Genomic DNA, 20,895 nt, shown 5'->3' on the forward strand with positions numbered 1-20,895 from the left:
ACTGGATTTCTGACCCTCATTGTTGTATTCCTTATGCTGATGTGCTGTGCCGCTTGCATCATAGCCTGTTTGAAGAAATCTATTACAGATGTGGGGCGGGCTTCAGGTATGATGCCATTGCTTGAGACTCCGGAAGGAGACGCTGACACTGAGTCTAACTTCCGGAGAAAAATGGGGCTGACTGAGGATGATCCTTGGTTCGCTGTGGGTGAGGTTATGGAATGAAAAAGTTGATAATTAGTAGCTTAATGTAACTAACATACTTGTAAGAACTTGTCCTCCCTTATGTGAAGGTTTAAAGATCCTGGGTGGCAAGGAGCCCACCTGGTACAAGATAGGTGTAGTAGGGAGGACCAGATGGTTTTAATGTTTTCTACAAATATACTCTGTGTGTTTTCTAATATCAATAATGTTGTTTTTGCGCTTGCGGGTGTCAAAAGGGGGAATCATAAAAAGGGGGAATCATAAAAACACCAATAAAAAAGAGCTGTGTTCTGAATGGTCTTTAAATGTTAAGTTCCCGGGTTTAACTACAACCTAGTATGTGTGTCTCGATCATTGAACGTGATGGTATCTTTTTCTTAGTATTTACACCCGCGAGGGGTGTAAAAAGGGGGATTGTAAAGGATGGTTTTGTTCTCTTTTAGCATAAATATATGCCTTATAGAAGTAGGACATGTTAATCACAAAACATAGTGTGACTGCAGAAAAGCTGTTGTTAATCTAGGGTGTCGACTGTGCAAACCACAAGGTTGAGACAAGATGGAAAATGCTGAATAACAAGAAAACAGGAACGGAGGAATGAGTAGAAACTAACAAATCAGCTCAATCTTCACAAGAACCATTCCGGACATTTCAATCCTGAGTGCTGTGACTGGACACCACCGATAGGCTAGCAAGTTTAAACCACGTTAAGCCTCTACTGTGACAGGCCAACTCTAAAGTTGGAACTAACTCTGGAACAGTATAAAAGAAGATGTCTGTACTATTTCAGTCAGTTCTCTGCTTTACCCTGCGTGGTGATACAGTGAACCCGTATATACGAAAATTGCATTTACCATTCTGAGCTTATGTTAAATAAAAATACTTAAAGTATATTCGGTGACTTTGAATCACATTTTATCCTGATACCAGATTTGATTGACGCAGCCTTTCACACATGTTCATTTATCAATTTCTAAGCACAACTAGCTAGCCATTCGGTAAAAGTGTAACTTAGCTAGCTACTGTAACATTACTGCAATACAAGCCTACTGTAGCCTTCTAGAACCAAGCTAGATACAGTACCAGTCAAACGTTTGGACACACCTACACATTCAAGGGGTTCTTTATTTTTTTTAAACAATTTTCTACATTGTAGAATAATAGTGAAGACATAAACTATGAAATAACACAACTTCGTGATATCAAATTGGTAGTTAGTCTTGTCCCATCGCTGCAACTCCCGTACAGACTCAGGAGGCGAAGGTCTTATGAGTCAACCAAATCAGTGTTGCCAACTCCTCAGTAAGGAAAGTAGCTATTGGCTGTCCTATTTTTTTAAATTTATTTATTTACGACAAAGTGGCTAAGTTGGCAACACTGAACCAAATGTGTGCCGTGATCATTTAAAACAATAATAATTCTATCCAGTCATGTGACCTTTTAAAATATGTGCCGTAGGTCAGGTCTGACATTATTGTGTCTTGTCTCAACCTGTCCTGCGGATCCGTTTTGATTAGCACAGCTTTATTTTTCTTGGAAGAAAATATTGCTTTCAATTTCAACATATTCTTTGGTAGGTTTATTCTATTCAACAGTAACCTTTCCTTTTCAACACCCTTCTATACATGAGTAACTATCCATTTCAACAGTAATTTCAGTCCAAAAGCAATTTTGGAACGTTGCCAATGCCATGACCCGCCTTCCCTACAACGGAATGTGACATGACGTTTGGCACCACTTCAGTGTGTTGAGGAAAAGCTTTAAGAGCTCTGGTGTTGGTGGTAGTAAAGAGAGAGTCGACAGTCTGGCGGTAGTGGAGGAGTGAGCCGCTACTATTCTATCATCTCGTTCATTTAATTTAATTTCTTACGATGCTCAATCCTCATGAGGGCCAAGGTAAGTGTTTTAAAATGCATCTGTCTAAAATGTAGTATTTATAACAAACAAAAAAAATGCTTTGGGTGAGTAGGGTGCGTGTGGATTGTTTATTACTAAAGCACACACTGCAGACCAATTCCCGAGTTAGAGGAAGTGTCATATTTCAAAGGCTTGAAAGAGCGAAATCGGTGAAGACTCTACACCTCCTTGAGTTCATGTATTTATTTAGAAGTGCCCAACCAACCAGTCTATGCTTTTAGAAATACGTCAAGTGTTGTACTCCATAGTGCTGAGAGACTAGTGCTATTTGAGGCTGTTTCCGCTTTTTTTAATCGATTATAAAAAAATATATATATGTAAAATGGTTTTCGTGATATTTTTTTTTTTCTCCAGTAAAAGTAGACTTGTATTATGTGAGTTGAGTGCTTTAACACAGAATTAAACAATTAATACAAGTTATATGATGCTAGTAGCTGTCCATTACTGCTTATCATTGATTATTTTAATTTAATTAAAACTTTTACTGATTATAAACTGGATGGTTCGAGCCCTGAATTCTGAAAGCCGTGATATATTTAAGCAATAAGCACGAGGGTGTGTGGTATTTGACAGTGGTGTAAAAAGTACTCAATTCTCATACTTAAGTAAAAGTAAAGATACCTTACTAGAAAATGACTCAAGTGAAAGTACAAGTGAATTGCTAAAATGTCAAAAGTAAAAGTATAAATCATTTAAAATTCCTCATATTTAAACAAACCAGATGGCACATTTTTCTTGTTCTGTTTGATTGACGTATTGCCAGAGGCACACCAACACTCAGACTTCATTTAGAAATGAAGCATTTGTGTCCGATGAGTCCGCCAGATCATAAGCAGTAGGGATGACCCGGGATGTTCTCTTGATAACTGGACCATTTTCCTGTCAAAATCTTTGGGTGTCATGGAAAATGTATGGAATAAAAAGTACATTATTTTCTTTAGAAATATAGTCAAAAAATATAAATACCCCCAAAAACTACTTAAGTAATACTTTAAAGTATTTTTACTTATTAAGTACTTTACACCACTGGTATATGGCCGATATACCACAGCTAAGGTATGTTCTTAGGCACAACGCCTTGTTGCTATTATAAACTGGTTACCAAGGTAATTAGAGCAGTAAAATAAACGTTTTGTTATACCCGTGGTATACGGTCTGATATGCCACGACTGTCAGCCAATCAGCATTCAGGACTCAAACCACCCAGTTTAGAACAGACCTTATACCACGGCTATTACAAAACATGTCTTTTTACTGCTCTAATTACATTGGTAACCAGTTTCTAATAGCAATAAGGCACCTCGGGGGTTTGTGATACAGTATATGGCCAATATACCACGGCTAAGGGCTGTGTCCAGGTACTCTGCGTTTCGTCGTGAGTAAGAACAGCCCTTAGCTGTTGACCATATACCACACCTCCTCAGGCCTTATTGCTTAATTAACCATCATAATCTGTGTGACCTGTCGTGGTAATTTCCTGTATTACTCAATAAAGAGAGAGAGACAACCACACACAAGTCAGAGTTATATTATAAAGTACATTTTTAATATATATATATATAAGCTTCACCAAAGCCCTTTTTTGACTCTCAGATCAATTCAGTGTCTATAAATGAATTCTCTGAGTGCTTACAAAACAATTCTTAGTTTCATTTATAGCAAAGATACACCCCTTTCAACTTACAAAGAATCCTTTACCCGAAAGAGGAGTATCCTATCGCTAGACAGCATCAGCTATAAATCATCGTTCAGTTTGATCTCCCAAGACAAGGTTGAAATCTCATGCTTGGTACTTCACTGTCTACCAACCAATACCTCATCCAATGGCATATATCAATTGTCATTTGAGATACTCCCTTCTCAAATACACCCCCTCAGGGATAAGCTCAGAAAAGACAGTGAGCCTCTTAGGTCATATACTAGATCAAGATAAGGGCAACCTCAGAGGGGAAATACAATGGTTCCAAACACTGCCAAACTCCTTCCCCTTATGAGAAAAGTAGGGAGTGACTGGCGTACAGACATTGTATGAGAACTAACTGGTTCCCCATTAATAACGCCATCCCGTCACATGATTTAAGAATAGTTACAGATACATTGACTTATGAAGACAAGCCTGACCTCTCCCCTCTCTGGCCCCAAGTTACTAAGCCCTATCACAGAAGGGGAAAATGCACTGCCGACCCTATATTCCAAAGGGCACCATATGATGAAAATAACATCTTATCTATCTGTAACGGTTTTCTTCCAGGGGTGAAGGAGAGGACCAAAGTGCAGCGCGGCTAGTGTTAAACATGTTTAATAAAGAACAAGTAAAACACTACAAACAACAATACAAAATAACAAATGTGCAAAAACCGACACAGACCTATCTGGTGCAGACAATCACAGAGACAGGAAACAAACACCCACAAAATCCCAACACAAAACAAGCCTCCTATATATGATTCTCAATCAGGGACAACGATTACCATCTGCCTCTGATTGAGAACCATATTAGGCTGGACATAGAAACAGACAAACTAGACACACAACATAGAATTCCCACCCAGCTCACGTCCTGACCAACTAAACACATACAAAACAACAGAAAACAGGTCAGGAACGTGACACTATCTATGTTACTTAGCTAAATCTGATTCTGCCACGACAGAACACAGATTATCGATTCAATTGACCAGATTTTCAAGTGGCCGCTCTAACAATTTAAAATAAATGTATTGAAAAATGGAAGGCAGTTAGCCTGGGTACCAATCCTGGGTTTGACATTGAGGTAAATTTGCCATTTACTTTGTTTTTCTTGTCATGCCAGACACTCAAGATTGTACAATTCTGCCAATTGCGAAAAAATTTGAGTTGAGAAGTAAACAGTGGTGTAAAGTACTTAAGTAAAACAACTTTAAAGTACTACTTAAGTAGATCTGTACTTTACTTTACTATTAATATTTTTTAACAACTTTTACTTCACTACATTCCTAAAGAAAATAATGTACTTTTTACTCCATACATTTTCCCTGACACCCAAAAGTACGCGATATATTTTGAATGTTTAGCAGGACTGGAAAATGGTCCAATTCACACACTTATCAAGAGAACATCCCTGGTCATCCCTACTGCCTCTGATCTGGCGGACTCCCTAAACACAAATGTATCTTTTGTAAATAATGTTGGAGTGTGCCCCTGGCTATCCATAGATTTTTAAAAACAAGAAAATGTTGCCGACTGCTTTGCTTAATACAAGGGATTTGAAATTATTATTTTGATACTTAAGTATATTTAGAACCAAATACTTTTAGATTTTTACTCAAGTAGTATTTTGCTGGGTGACTTTTACTTGAGTCATTTTCTATTAAGGTATCTTCACTTTTACTCAAGTATGACAATTGGGTACTTTTTCCATCACTGAAAATAAATCATACCTCACTGAAAAACTGGGATCACACACTTTTCAATTATTGCCATCACAACTGTTGTATTTTCCCAAGATTGCATTTAGGAATGTTGCACAGTGACTGGGCTTATTACAGCATATTTCTTTCTGCACAATAATAATAAGTTTCACGCTCTTGCCCACCTGACTGTTGTAATTCAGCTGGTAATTAAACGACATAGCTCATGAACAGCTTCTGTAATTCATCTGGGTTTTAAACAATGATATAGGCCTAGACTACAGAATATAATCATTGCAATATTCATTTTTTATTTAACCAACATGTGATTCGTGTAAATAATGTTCATGGCTTAACAAGAAACCAGCATAGTGTAGGCTTTCTTTGCTAATAACTACATCGCTATGTAGTCTGATATGGAGAAAAAATACAGTCCATATGAAAGCTTGATTAACTGGGCTGGTGAGCTCGGCAGTTGTCGGGCCAGCAGAAGGCCCTGAATGTCGAGAGCTGTAGTCAGTATCTTTGGCTAATCCACCCCCTGTACTCATGTGCCAAAGAAAAAAACTCCACTTACTGGAGTAGACAGACATTTGGGCCCGGTTATCCCTCTCGCTTCACCTCTTCCGATCTGGTGTGACTCACAAAAATGTCAGTTAATGACTGTAGCTCGCGCCCAACCAGTGCAATTTTGCAAATGACATATTTCTATGGCACGGCGTCATCATTCACCCAAGTTTGGTCAAGATCGGGCCTGTGCTGTCTGAGTTATTGCATGTGACTAACACTATAGACCAAAGTTCTGAAGTTAGAGAAAGGGAAGAGATTTCATCATTGGGGACTATGGTATTCGTCTCCTCCATAGACCGTATAAACAGGTCTCCACACGCACCTCGGCCCCTTCCACACAACAGTATCATGTCACTGGCAGTTGAGAAAATATATATCAAATTCCATGACCGTGACAGCTGCACACGTAAGCTGCGGCCCTACGGATCATGATCCAGCATGCTGTTTTTATTACGGTCACTCAGAGCATCTATGCACCATGCAGGGCCTTCAGAAAGTATTCACACGCCTTGACTTTTTCCACATTTTGTTGTGTTACAGCCTGAATTTAAAGTTGATTCGAGATCTTTTCTGTCACTGGCCTACACACAATACCCCATAATGCCAATGTGGAATTATGTTTTTCGACATTTTTACAAATTAATAAAAAATTCAAAGCTGCAATGTCTTGAGTGAATTTCACCTTTGTTTAACCAGGTAGGCTAGTTGAGAACAAGTTCTCATTTGCAACTGCGACCTGGCCAAGATAAAGCATAGCACTGTGACACAGACAACAACACAGAACTACACATGGAGTAAACAATAAACAAGCCAATAACACAATAAACAAGTCAATGACACAGTAGGAAAAAGACAGTCTATATACAGTGTGTGCAAAAGGCATTTTTTTTATTTCACCTTTATTTAACCAGGTAGGCTAGTTGAGAACAAGTTCTCATTTGCAACTGCGACCTGGCCAAGATAAAGCATAGCACTGTGACACAGACAACAACACAGAACTACACATGGAGTAAACAATAAACAAGCCAATAACACAATAAACAAGTCAATGACACAGTAGGAAAAAGACAGTCTATATACAGTGTGTGCAAAAGGCATTTTTTTTATTTCACCTCTATTTAACCAGGTAGGCTAGTTGAGAACAAGTTCTCATTTGCAACTGCGACCTGGCCAAGATAAAGCATAGCTGTCAGGGTTGTGTGCGGAGAATTATCGGAGTCAAGCGCAGGACACAGGTGTTGAGCGAAACCACAGTGTTTTACTCAAAATATAGGCAAAAGTTCCACAAATGGAAATAATCACAAACACACACGTATAAACCACAACCAGTAACGCACAAACAATCACGGACAAAACAGAAATGAAAGCCAGAAGGTTAAATAGGGAACATGATGGGGGAATTGAAACCAGGTGTGTATAATACAGACAAAACAAAACGAAACTGAAAAATGGATCGATGGTGACTAGAAAGCCGGTGACTAGACCACCGAACACCACCCGAACAAGGAGAAGGGCCGACTTCGGCGGAAGTCGTGACAATAGCAGTGTGAACAGACAACAACACAGTTACACATGGAGTAAACAATAAACAAGTCAATAACATGGTAGGAAAAAAAAGAGAATCTATATACAATGTGTGCAAAAGGCATGAGGAGGTAGGCAATAAATCGAATAATTACAATTTAGCAGATTAACACGAGTGATAAATCATCAGATGATCATGTGCAAGTAGAGATACTGGTGTGCAAAAGAGCAGAAAAGTAAATAAATAAAAGCAGTATGGGGGGTGAGGTAGGTAAATTGGGTGGGCTATATACTGATGGACTATGTACAGCTGCAGCGATCGGTTAGCTGCTCGGATAGCAGATGTTTAAAGTTGTTGAGGGAGATAAGTCTCCAACTTCAGAGATTTTTGCAATTAGGGAGGTAGGCAATAAATAGGCCATAGGAGCGAATAATTACAATTTAGCAGATTAACACTAGAGTGATAAATGAGCAGATGATGATGTGCAAGTAGAGATACTGGTGTGCAAAAGAGCAGAAAGGTAAATAAAATAAAAACAGTATGGGGATGAGGTAGGTAGATTGGGTGGGCTATTTACAGATGGACTATGTACAGCTGCAGCGATCGGTTAGCTGCTCAGATAGTTGATGTTTAAAGTTGGTGAGGGAAATAAAAGTTTACAACTTCAGCTATTTTTAAATATTTTTTTAAATATATTTTTTAATTATTATTATTTATTTATTTTGCTATTCGTTCCAGTCATTGGCAGCAGAGAACTGGAAGGAAAGGCGGCCAAAACGGTGTTGGCTTTGGGGATGATCAGTGAGATATACCTGCTGGAACGTGTGTTACGGGTGGGTGTTATCGTGACCAATGAACTGAGATAAGGCGGAGCTTTAACTAGCATAGACTTATAGATGACCTGGAGCCAGTGGGTCTGGCGACGAATATGTAGCGAGGGCCAGCCGACTAGAGCATACAGGTCGCAGTGGTGGGTGGTATATGGGGCTTTGGTGACAAAACGGATGGCACTGATAGACTGCATCCAGTTTGCTGAGTAGAGTGTTGGAAGCTATTTTGTAGATGACATCGCCGAAGTCAAGGATTGGTAGGATAGTCAGTTTTACGAGGGTATGTTTGGCAGCGTGAGTGAAGGAGGCTTTGTTGCGAAATAGGAAGCCGATTTGATTTTGGATTGGAGATGTTTAATGTGAGTCTGGAAGGAGAGTTTACAGTCTAGCCAGACACCTAGGTATTTATAGTTGTCCACATATTCTAGGTCGGAACCGTCCAGGGTGGTGATGCTAGTCGGGCGGGCGGGTGCGGGCAGTGAACGGTTGAAAAGCATGCATTTGATTTTACTAGCGTTTAAGAGCAGTTGGAGGCCACGGAAGGAGTGTTGTATGGCATTGAAGCTCGTTTGGATAAGTTCAGGAGTAAAAATGTGCTTAACAAGTCATCCAATGAGTCTCTCTGTGTGCAATAAAAGTGTTAAGCATGATTTTTGAATGACCTCATCTCTGTACCCCACACATAGAATTATCTGTAAGGTTCCTCAGTCGAGCAGTGAATTTCAAACACAAATATCAGGGAGGTTTTCGAATGCCTCGCAAAGAAGGGCACCTGTTGGTGAAAAAAAGGAGACATTGAATATCTCTTTGAGCATGGTGAAGTTATTAATTACACTTTGGATGGTGTATCAATACACCTAATCACTACAACGATACAGGCGTCCTTCCTAACTCAGTTGCCGGAGAGGAAGGAAACTGTAACGGTCCTGACCTGTTGTGGTGGGTGTTCCTGTAAAGGCAGTCATTGTTGTTCTCCCCCTTAGACGAGGAGGAGCATGGATAGGACCAAGATGCGGATTGAGGGAAATAAGCCATCTTTTAATGAAAACAGCAAACAAGACACTACAAAACTACAAAACAACAAACGTGACTAACCTTCAACCGTCCATGTGTGGACACAGGAACAAACACCCACAAAACCCCAGTGAAACCCTGGCTGCCTTAGTATGACTCTCAATTAGAGACAAACGATACACACCTGTCTCTAATTGAGAATCATACCAGGCCGAACACAAAAACCAACCTAGAAATACAAAACATAGACTGCCCACCCAAAACACACGCCCTGACCATAAACACATACAAAAACAACATAAAACAGGTCAGGACCGTTACAGAAACTGCTCGGGGATTTCATCATTCTTTTTATTTAACCAGGAAAAGCCCATTGAGAGCAATAGTCTCTTTTTCAAGGGAGACCTGGTCAAGAAGGCAGCAACAATCAATACATTACAGAATTAAACATACAACATGATCCAGCCTAAAATAAGCATTTACACTCCTCTGAGTCTCCCATCAAAAATGGTAGTAACTCCACAATACTAACCTAATTGACAGAGGGAAAATAAGGAAGACTGTACAGAATAAAAATATTCCAAAACATGCATCCTGTTTGCAACAAGGCACTAAAGTAATAATGCAAAAGAAAATTGGCAAAGCAATTGACTTTTTGTCCTAAATACAAAGTGTAATATTTGGGGCAAATCTAATACAACACATTACTGAGTATCACTCTCCATATTTTCAAGCATAGTGGTGGCTGTATCATGTTATGGGTATGCGTGTAATCGTTAGACTGGGGAGTTTTTCAGAATAAAAAAGAAACGGAATGGAGCTAAGCACAGGCAAAATCCTAGAGGAAAACCTGGTTCAGTCTGTTTTCCACCAGACACTGGGAAATGAAACCACCTTTCAACAGGACAATAACCTAAAACACAAGGCCAACTCTACACTGAAGTTGCTTAGGGGTATGAATACTTATGTAAATGATATATTTCTGTATTTCATTTGGTGATCAAATTAGGATCCTACATTTGTAGCATCGTATCAATGTTAGGGTCAGTTTATGGGACATGGAGCAGTAGCCTAGACTACCATATGGAACTATTGCTGTGTCAACAATGCTCCATCAATTTTCCAATGTGGTTCAGTGGAGAAGATAAACTTCATCTAAAGACCATAACTACAGGCCATATAACCCCCATAGTAACATTCTGAAGCAATACACAGTTAATGGTCTCCCTTGATTAAATCTGGTAGGGGACTGTTGCTCTGTCTCTGTCCATTAGTACTGTAGCCTTACTTTTGATATGACTTTTATTTTTGCGTAATGTATTGAGGCACTGTTATTGTTTGTACCCTGGCAACTTTTATTGTGAAGGCAGTAGTTTTCTCAGAGGCACCGACCTGTGAGTGAGTAGAGTAAAGGTGCAGAGTGGATGTTTTTGACTCCTTAGCTGAATCTGTTGGACCGGAGAATTTCAACTACAAGTAATAGTGTTCCTTTGTAACCAATGATGTATACAAACCCTGGATTTCTGATGTAATGTTTTGGCCAGGCTTTGTAGCCACCGGTCGGCCATATTGGTACTCCCCAGTAGGAGCAGTCCTGCACAGGAATGAATGGAATTCCACAGTATTTCCATTAAATGTTTCAAGGGCAAAATTACATGTATTTAAGTATATTGTTATAAGTATAGTATATTGTTATATAGTATAAGGCTGTTTTTTCTATCTTTCAGCGCTCTATGCCCCCCCGGTGCCCGCCCCAGGCCCCATGGTTCCCCCAGCTAGCATGTTTGGCAACGTACCAGGGTACGAGGACACTTTAGCTGGCGGAGGAGGTAGGTGTTATTATCAGAACCCTCTAAAGATACTCAACATCATCATCGTGGCCATTTTATAATGTCTAAGATTCTTGAAAACATTTGGGGTGTTATTATGAATTTGAGTGAAGTCAGTCTCGTATTATAATGTTATGACTATTGACTGTTTAGAGATGAGCAAAATGTAAAAAACCCTTATGAAGTCATCAAGTGGGATCCCTGAGATCATTCATACCAGGTGAAAAACAATAGGATTCATCATAGAGTATCAGTATGCTCCGTTTTCATATTTAATCATTGATGAAAGTATGTTTGAACTACCTAATGCCTTTGTGTCTCTATAGGTGGATATCTCCCCCCACCGATGCCCTTGCACCCGAATCGGGATCCAGAGCCTGCACCCGTACAACAAGACTGGAAGTATGGACCCATCCCTAACATTACATTATGACATGGACACTAGGTTTAGAATGATGTTCCACACACACACACACACACACACACACACACACACACACACACACACACACACACACACACACACACACACACACACACACACACACACACACACACACACACACACACACACACACACACACACACACAGAGTAATAGATCCCTGTGTGAATCTAACCTTTTGGATTTCTTGCAACACGGTGTAGGGTGACGTTGCCCCCTAGATGCTTTGTGATTTCCCAACTAGTGGTTAAGGTTAGAAAGGAGGGGAAGCTGATCCTGAATCTGTACCTAGGGGAAACTTCACCCCGGAGCATGCTGTATAGCACTAGCCTTGTGCAACCAGACGGAATGCTATGCTCTCTTCGTTTGTGAGATCATTCTGCTTTAACAAGGCTAACATCAATTTGGATCAAAATTCTCTCAGGCCCGGGAGTGAAGTTTCCCGTAGGTACAGATCTAGAATCAGCTTCCCCTCTCTAATCCTAACCTTGAATATTAGTGGGGAAAATGCTAAATTGACCCAAGATTATTCTCTTAGACAATGTTGAGCGTTTTGCTCTGTCATCATGGCCTACTAGTCTGGACGACCATGTCTTTGTTCATTGATTAAATCTGTAGAGGACAGGGCACCATTAAGGGCTTTCCAGACACGAAGTGGCGGTGGATTGATTTTCAATAGAAAATCAGATAGAATTCTTGACCAGTAACTTGGGGTACTACAACAAGAGGTGTCGTCTTGCATTGACTAAGGGTGTCAACAATGCATTACCAGATAGGCAGTCAGGCTAGAGAAAGGGTGTCAACAATGCATTACCAGAATGGCAGTCAGGCTAGAGAAAGGGTGTCAACAATGCATTACCACATAGGCAGTCAGGCTAGAGAAAGGGTGTCAACAATGCATTATCAGAATGGCAGTCAGGCTAGAGAAAGGGTGTCAACAATGCATTACCAGATAGGCAGTCAGGCTAAACAAAGGGTGTCAACAATGCATTATCAGAATGGCAGTCAGGCTAGAGAAAGGGTGTCAACAATGCATTACCAGATAGGCAGTCAGGCTAAACAAAGGGTGTCAACAATGCATTACCAGAATGGCAGTCAGGCTAGAGAAAGGGTGTCAACAATGCATTACCAGATAGGCAGTCAGGCTAAACAAAGGGTGTCAACAATGCATTACCACATAGGCAGTCAGGCTAAACAAAGGGTGTCAACAATGCATTACCAGATAGGCAGTCAGGCTAAACAAAGGGTGTCAACAATGCATTACCAGAATGGCAGTCAGGCTAGAGAAAGGGTGTCAACAATGCATTACCAGATAGGCAGTCAGGCTAAACAAAGGGTGTCAACAACGCATTACCAGCCAACCCTGTTCTGGGGTGTCATCTTGATGAGGCTCACCTTCTCTCATATTGTCTAGCATCCCCTCCATCACTGAAGATGTGGCGCGGGAGCGTTTTATAATGTACGCGTCTGGTTACTGCTGCTATAACAATGCCCCCGCCAAGGATGGAGTGATCACTAACATGCAGGCGTTCAACACCTATCGGGTAACGGACCGTCCGTCTTTTCTTTTCAGTACATGTATTATTATAATGACTTAATATGTTTGTAGAATTAAGTACATTAAAACAATGTGTTGTTTCTTTTTCATGCTTAAAGAGGACAATATGTCAGGTGGAGCTACTGTTTTGCTCTCATCGCTAACCCCCCCCCCCCCCCCCCCCCACAATAATAGGGAAAATAAACTGATGCCCCACAACCTTATGTGCTTATTGTGTTTTTACTGTCCACAGTACCGTTTGGAGACATTCACAGAGTCTAGATCTACAGAGTGGGCCACCAAGCCTTATGAAGGTAAACTACACTACCCATCATGCTCCCTACCAGTTTTGGTTCATCCCCAGAACTTGGTAAACTACACTACCCATCATGCTCCCTACCAGAACTTGGTTCTTTCAGATACTTTGAGCGTTTGATTGAGTTGCCTGGGAGTGTCAGATGAGCGGGGTTTGTACTTCTGGGACTATGCCATTGATACCGTTGTGCCAGGCAAGCTCAGTCAAGTGCAGGGAAAACTATTTGAAAGAAAACCGATATTATTTGAACCCAGGTCTGCTTATAGTCATTACCATCTGTCCTTATATTCTTTCCCATTCAGGATCTCAGCAGTCCTTATGGATCCATTCAGGATCTCAGCAGTCCTTATGGATCCATTCAGGATCTCAGCAGTCCTTATGGATCCATTCAGGATCTCAGCAGTCCTTATGGATCCATTCAGGATCTCAGCAGTCCTTATGGATCTAACCATAACTTGTGTTTCCTGTACCTGACAGGTGAACCAGCAGACTTCTACACGCAGACTGCCCCCCGGCCGTGGGAAATCCCAGTGACAGGTCCCTCCCTGTTCCAAAACCACGAGGAGAACATAAAAGTCCCTTACACATCATCTAACAAGGTGTTTGTCTGTCTGTTTGAATCACAAAGGGTTATTTTCTATTGTGGCTGTATTCCAGGTTTGACTATAATTGGCCAGGAAAGGACAGATTTGTCATACTTTATTTTCAGACTTAGGTCTAAGAATAGATCAACAAGTAAGCTAGAAGAGAGGGTAAGATGTATGAGTGAGGTTTGGTTTGATGACGCTGTCTCTGTTTGTGCAGCCCTGCCACACTTGTAGTGCCTCTGGAAAGATGCCCTGCCATGAGTGCAATGGGTCTGGAACGGTAAGAACGCACACACACACACACACACACACACACACACACACACACACACACACACACACACACACACACACACACACACACACACACACACACACACACACACACACACACACACACACACACACACACACACACACACACACACACACACCTCTTTACAATTATCCATTGATTCTTCATTTAGAAAGCTTGTTGGGTCTGCAACGGATCTGGCAGACGGGGAGGAGATAGTCCCTGCAGCCAATGCAATGAAAGAGGAAAGGAGAAGTAAGTCATTCATTCATTCATTTTGAAATAATAATACAATGACAAAATACTCTTCAAAGACAATCTGCCTCTTTTTAAGGTGTACAGTACAGACATCTATACAGACTTATCTTATTGACTTGATGTTGTTTGTGTCTCTAGCTGCTCTAAATGTCATGGTAACGGGACTAAAGAATGTGAGACCTGCAAGGGCAAGCGGCAACTGTTGACCTACATCAACCTTAAAGTCGAGTGGTGAGTCCTTGGGATTTTTAAAATAAAATTATAAACTCATTAAGAGATTTATAATAAAAGTGTACATTTTTTAAGAAATGTTTATATAAAATTGTCAACTTTGACATGTTCATCAAATTGTGTAGTTAGTAATATAATTTTTATAAAATTGAAAACTTAAGAAGAGATTTTTAGTAAAATATTTTTAAATTAGGTAACATTTGTTTACTTATTAAGAGATTTATAGTAAACATTTAAACTTATTAAGATATTTTTTTGTATAGTTATATACAAAGAGATTACATTTAGAGACACAGAACAAAAATGATTGAATATGCAAAGTTGATTGTAATTGTAACTGCAACGCAATATGCACTTTTCCTAATGTGTTCACAATTTATCGTTTTTAGTTTATTTAAGTTGAATGGTGAGTTATGAGGTACACATGTTTCTGTAAATCATATCTTCTTATTAAGAGAGGATGGTTCGGAAACCAGAAAGGGTCATAAAATTTGGTATACAAATGGTGTACAACCATTTTATTATTTCAGGAAGGATAAGGTTGAGGACTGATATTATTTGAGGAAGGATAAGGTTGAGGACTGATATTATTTCAGGAAGGATAATGTTGAGGACTTATTATTTCAGGAAGGATAAGGTTGAGGACTTATTATTTCAGGAAGGATAATGTCGAGGACTGATATTATTTCAGGAAGGATAATGTTGAGGACTATGTTATTATTTCAGGAAGGATAATGTTGAGGACTATGTTATTATTTCAGGAAGGATAATGTTGAGGACTATGTTATTATTTCAGGAAGGATAATGTCGAGGACTGATATTATTTCAGGAAGGATAATGTTGAGGACTATGTTATTATTTCAGGAAGGATAATGTTGAGGACTATGTTATTATTTCAGGAAGGATAATGGTGAGGACTATGTTATTATTTCAGGAAGGATAATGTTGAGGACTATGTTATTATTTCAGGAAGAATAATGTTGAGGACTATGTTATTATTTCAGGAAGGATAATGTTGAGGACTATGTTATTATTTCAGGAAGGATAATGTTGAGGTCTATGTTATTAATTCAGGAAGGATAATGTTGAGGTCTATGTTATTCATTCAGGAAGGATAATGTTGAGGACTATGTTATTATTTCAGGAAGGATAATGTTGAGGACTATGTTATTATTTCAGGAAGGATAATGTTGAGGACTATGTTATTATTTCAGGAAGGATAATGTCGAGGACTGATATTATTTCAGGAAGGATAATGTTGAGGACTATGTTATTAATTCAGGAAGGATAATGTTGAGGTCTATGTTATTAATTCAGGAAGGATAATGTTGAGGACTATGTTATTATTTCAGGAAGGATAATGTTGAGGACTATGTTATTATTTCAGGAAGGATAATGTTGAGGACTATGCTATTATTTCAGGAAGGATAATGGCGAGGACTGATATTATTTCAGGAAGGATAATGTTGAGGACTATGTTATTATTTCAGGAAGGATAATGTTGAGGACTATGTTATTATTTCAGGAAGGATAATGTTGAGGACTATGTTATTATTTCAGGAAGGATAATGTTGAGGACTATGTTATTATTTCAGGAAGGATAATGTTGAGGTCTATGTTATTAATTCAGGAAGGATAATGTTGAGGTCTATGTTATTAATTCAGGAAGGATAATGTTGAGGACTATGTTATTATTTCAGGAAGGATAATGTTGAGGACTATGTTATTATTTCAGGAAGGATAATGTTGAGGACTATGTTATTATTTCAGCAAGGATAATGTTGAGGACTATGTTATTATTTCAGCAAGGATAATGTCGAGGACTATGTTATTATTTCAGGAAGGATAATGTTGAGGACTATGTTATTATTTCAGGAAGGATAATGTTGAGGACTATGTTATTATTTCAGGAAGGATAATGTTGAGGACTATGTTATTATTTCAGGAAGGATAATGTTGAGGACTATGTTATTATTTCAGGAAGGATAATGTTGAGGACTATGTTATTATTTCAGGAAGGATAATGTTGAGGTCTATGTTATTAATTCAGGAAGGATAATGTTGAAGACTGATATTATTTCAGGAAGGATAATGTTGAGGATTTTGTTGTTATTTCAGGAAGAATAATGTTGAAGACTATGTTGTGGAGCAGAACAGTGGGCTGGAGGTTAACAATCTGAGCAATGTGACGGGAAAGACACTCTTCAAAAACGCCCAGTACATGGTAAGGAAGGAACAAAACAGACTGGGTGCATTCATTAGTGATCACCGTAGCAAAAATGCTTTGCAACCAAACATTTTTTTGCAATAAAAACAAACATTTCTTATTGGACATGTTTTGACCCTGCTTTACAAGGTCAGTCCCTCCTGGAAACCATTTAAAAACGTTGAAATGTCTCTCTGCTCCCCTGCTTAACTACAACTTCTGTTTAAGAACAAAACAGAACTCAACAGCTTTTAAGTCATGTGGCAGAGCGTTTAGAGTAAACGGTTTTCGTTCCAAAATGTTTTACTACAGTGCAAAACGTTTGCCCTTGTTAGGTTCCCCTTAGTAAACTAAGCAACACATGTGACATTTTAGTATTTTTTTTCTATTGGTTAAATAAAAAAAAAATATTCTCTGACATATTACGGAAATGTTGTGTGTGACATCATCACATTCCTCTGTTCATCAGCTGTATCCAGTGTATGGCTTCCCAGATCCGTCTTTATCCCAGGCTTCAGACCGTTTGGTTAGAGAACACCAGGCTAAATACTCCCAGAACTCTCGCATCCTTCAACAGGTACAATATTTGTTATACCAGCGGTTCTCAAACCTCTGGGACCCGCAGCCGTTCCATGTATTTGAACTATTCCAAAAGTAGCGCACCTAATTCAAGTTGTAAACGAATTATCAAGCCCTTGACTAGTTGAATCAAGTGAGTTAGTTCAGGACTACAACCGAGGAGAGGTTTGAGAACAACTGTGTTACAGTAACAGGTACAGTACAGGCAACTTTACAAGCAGAAGTTATAATATTTGTACACAGGATATGACAACATCTGTTAGCCATGTTTCTCAACTTTAAACCCTTTTGGGGGTGGTTTTCCGTACACTGATTAAGCCTAGTACTGGACTTAAAAGTAAACTCGTTGGAGAGTCTTCATTTAAAATGCATTTTAGTCCCGGATTAGGCTTCATCTGTGTACAGGAAACCAGGAAACCGCCCCTTTGAGCCCCATACTGCTTATTGATGATCACCTGTCAATCAACTAATAAGATAAATGGTCTCACTCTTCTGTTGTTGTTTCAGCAACAAACCATCGAGTTGATTCCCATCACCAAGGTGACCTACAAGTGGAAGGGAGGCATCCATGTTTACTATATCTATGGGAACGAACACCAGGTCAAAGTTCCTGACTACCCTGCCACCTGCTGCTGCTCTATCATGTAACCAGTCAAGCCAGCCAGCCAGCCAGCCAGCCAGCCAGCCAGCCACTTAACCATACCCCTTTTGGTGGATGCGTCACCAGGCCAACCCAATACAGCCTTGACTCGACTTAGTTCAGCTCAGTATGAAAAAAGGTTGTGTTTATCAGTTAGCTAGTTAGTTAGTTAGTTAGCTAGTTAGTTAGGTAGGTATTGTAGGTAGTTCTTTAGGGCCTTTTACCCTCTCAGGTGTTTAGGGCTAAGTGTATTCTGATCAGTATACTTCATGTTGTTGTTTATTTTTATAATAATTAATGCAGCCCTGGAATTTCAGGAATTTGTTTTTTGTTTCAACTTTCAATTTTTCACAAGTAAATTACTTTATGCAAATATCTTTTTTTTATTGTTCAGAAATGTGGTGGGTACTCTCTTCGTTCGCTGGACTTTATCCTGCTAACTGTTCCAAATGTCCGAACTGAATTTGATAAAAGGTATTTTATGTACACTGCGCCATCGTCTTGGAACACCTTATAAAATAATTTTAAACTAGAAGAACTTGTCCCGATTGGTGTTTTTTAAATCACTGATGAAGGATTTTGAGGCTGATTCCCTGACCTGTCAATGTTTTTAATTTGCTGTTTTTGATTTTGTTATACTCTTGTGAATTCTATGGTCTTTACTAGATTACTTGTAGTTTTTCATGTTGTTTCTGTCATTTTTGTAATGACTTGGTGCTGCCTATCTTGGCCAGGACGCTCTTGAAAAATAGATTTTAAATCTCTATGAGCCCTTCCTGGTTAAATAAAAAATAAAATAAATATAGAAAAACTAAAGGCTATTGAAGGAAATTGCTGCATTTCTGATTCATTCTTGTTACATATACTTTAGTACAGTCAATAAAGAGAAGGTGTTAATCTTATTCGATAATGAAATACTGATATATGTGAAAAATCATTCAAACTTCAAAGAGAAAAGTTAATTTACAGTGGGGAGAACAAGTATTTGATACACTGACGATTTAGCAGGTTTTCCTACTTACAAAGCATGTAGAGGTCTGTCATTTTTATCATAGGTACACTTCAACTGTGAGAGACGGAATCTAAAACAAAAATCCAGAAATTCACATTGTATGATTTGTAAGTAATTCATTTGCATTTTATTATTTGTCTGGGTAGCCATTTGATTAGATGTTCAGGAGTCTTATGTCTTGGGGGTAGAAGCTGTTTAGAAGCCTCATGGACCTAGACTTGGTGCTCCGGTACTGCTTGCCATGCAGTAGCAGAGAGTCTATGACTAGGGTGGCTGGAGTCTTTCACAATTTTTAGGGCCTTCTGACACCGCCTGTTATAGAGGTCCTGGATGGCAGGAAGTTTGGCCCCGGTGATGTACTGGGCCGTACGCACTACCCTCTGTAGTGCCTTGAGGTTGGAGGCCGAGCAGTTGACATACCAGGCAGTGATGCAACCAGTCAGGATGCTCTCGATGGTGCAGCTGTAGAACCTTTTGAGGATCTGAGGACCCATGCCAAATCTTTTCAGTTTCCTGAGGGGGAATAGGTTTTGTCGTGCCCTCTTCAGGACTGTCTTGCTGTCCTTTGACCATGTTAGTTTGTTGGTGATGTGGACACCAAGGAACTTGAAGCTCTCAACCTGCTCCACTACAGCCCCGTCGATGAGAATGGGGGCGTGCTCAGTCCTCCTTTTCCTGTAGTCCACAATCATCTCCTTTGTCTTGACCACGTTGAGGGAGAGGTTGCTGTCCTTGCATCACACTGCCAGGTCTCTGACCTCCTACGTATAGGCTGTCTCGTCGTTGTCGGTGGTCAGGCCTACCACTGTTGTGTCATCAGCAAACTTAATGATGGTGTTGGAGTCGTGCCTGGCCGTGCAGTCATGAGAGAACAGGAAGTACAGGAGGGGACTGAGCACGTACCCCTGAGGGGCTCCTGTGTTGAGGATCAGCGGGGCGGATGTGTTGTTGCCTACCCTTACCACCTGGGACCGGCCCGCCAGGAAGTTCAGGATCCAGTTGCAGAGGGAGGTGTTTACGGGGACATTATCATGCTGGAACAGGAAAGGGCAGTCCCCAAACTGTTGCAACAAAGTTGGGAGCACAGAATTGTCTAGAATGTCATTGTTTGCTGTAGGTTTAAGATTTCCCTACACTGGAACTAAGGGGCCTAGCCCGCACAATAAAAAATTATTCATCCTCTACCAAACTTTACAGTTGGCACTATGCATTGGGGCAGGTAGCGTTCTCCTGGCATCCGCCAAACCCAGATTCGTCCGACTGACTGCCAGATGGCGAAGCGTAATTCATCACTCCAGAGAATGCGTTTCCACCGCTCCAGAGTCCAATGGCGGCAAGCTTTACACCACTCCAGCCGACGCTTGGTATTGCGCATGGTGATCTTAGGCTTGTGTGCGGCTGCTCGGCCATGGAAACACAGTTCTTGTGCTGACGTTGCTTCCAGAGGCAGTTTGGAACTCGGTAGTGAGTGTTGCAACCGAGGACAGACGTTTTTTACACGCTACGTGCTTC

The 20,895-nt window shown here is 40.0% G+C and overlaps 1 protein-coding gene across 1 annotated transcript; it reads left to right on the top strand.

Moving 5' to 3' along the window:
• The first annotated feature begins 1,952 nt into the window (after nt 1-1,952).
• LOC139536357 (protein SSUH2 homolog) lies at nt 1,953-19,273 on the top strand. The gene is made up of 12 exons (XM_071336830.1): nt 1,953-2,100; nt 11,177-11,278; nt 11,605-11,680; nt 13,137-13,266; nt 13,513-13,573; nt 14,053-14,174; nt 14,380-14,442; nt 14,630-14,712; nt 14,854-14,946; nt 17,065-17,170; nt 17,622-17,729; nt 18,239-19,273. Exons 1-12 carry the CDS (start codon nt 2,076-2,078, stop codon nt 18,377-18,379), a joined length of 1,110 nt encoding a protein of 369 aa, XP_071192931.1. The 5' UTR covers nt 1,953-2,075; the 3' UTR covers nt 18,380-19,273.
• Nucleotides 19,274-20,895: the final 1,622 nt, after the last annotated feature.

The sequence above is a fragment of the Salvelinus alpinus genome, chromosome 12 (assembly GCF_045679555.1).
Source record: "Salvelinus alpinus chromosome 12, SLU_Salpinus.1, whole genome shotgun sequence".
In the NCBI taxonomy this organism is placed as follows: Eukaryota; Metazoa; Chordata; class Actinopteri; order Salmoniformes; family Salmonidae; genus Salvelinus; species Salvelinus alpinus.

Coding starts and splice junctions, on each gene's coding strand:
- LOC139536357 (XM_071336830.1), top strand. CDS start 2,076: ATGCTCAATCCTCATGAGGGCCAAG. Junction 2,101..11,176: donor CAATCCTCATGAGGGCCAAG/GTAAGTGTTTTA, acceptor TCTATCTTTCAG/CGCTCTATGCCCCCCCGGTG. Junction 14,443..14,629: donor AGTGCAATGGGTCTGGAACG/GTAAGAACGCAC, acceptor TTCTTCATTTAG/AAAGCTTGTTGGGTCTGCAA.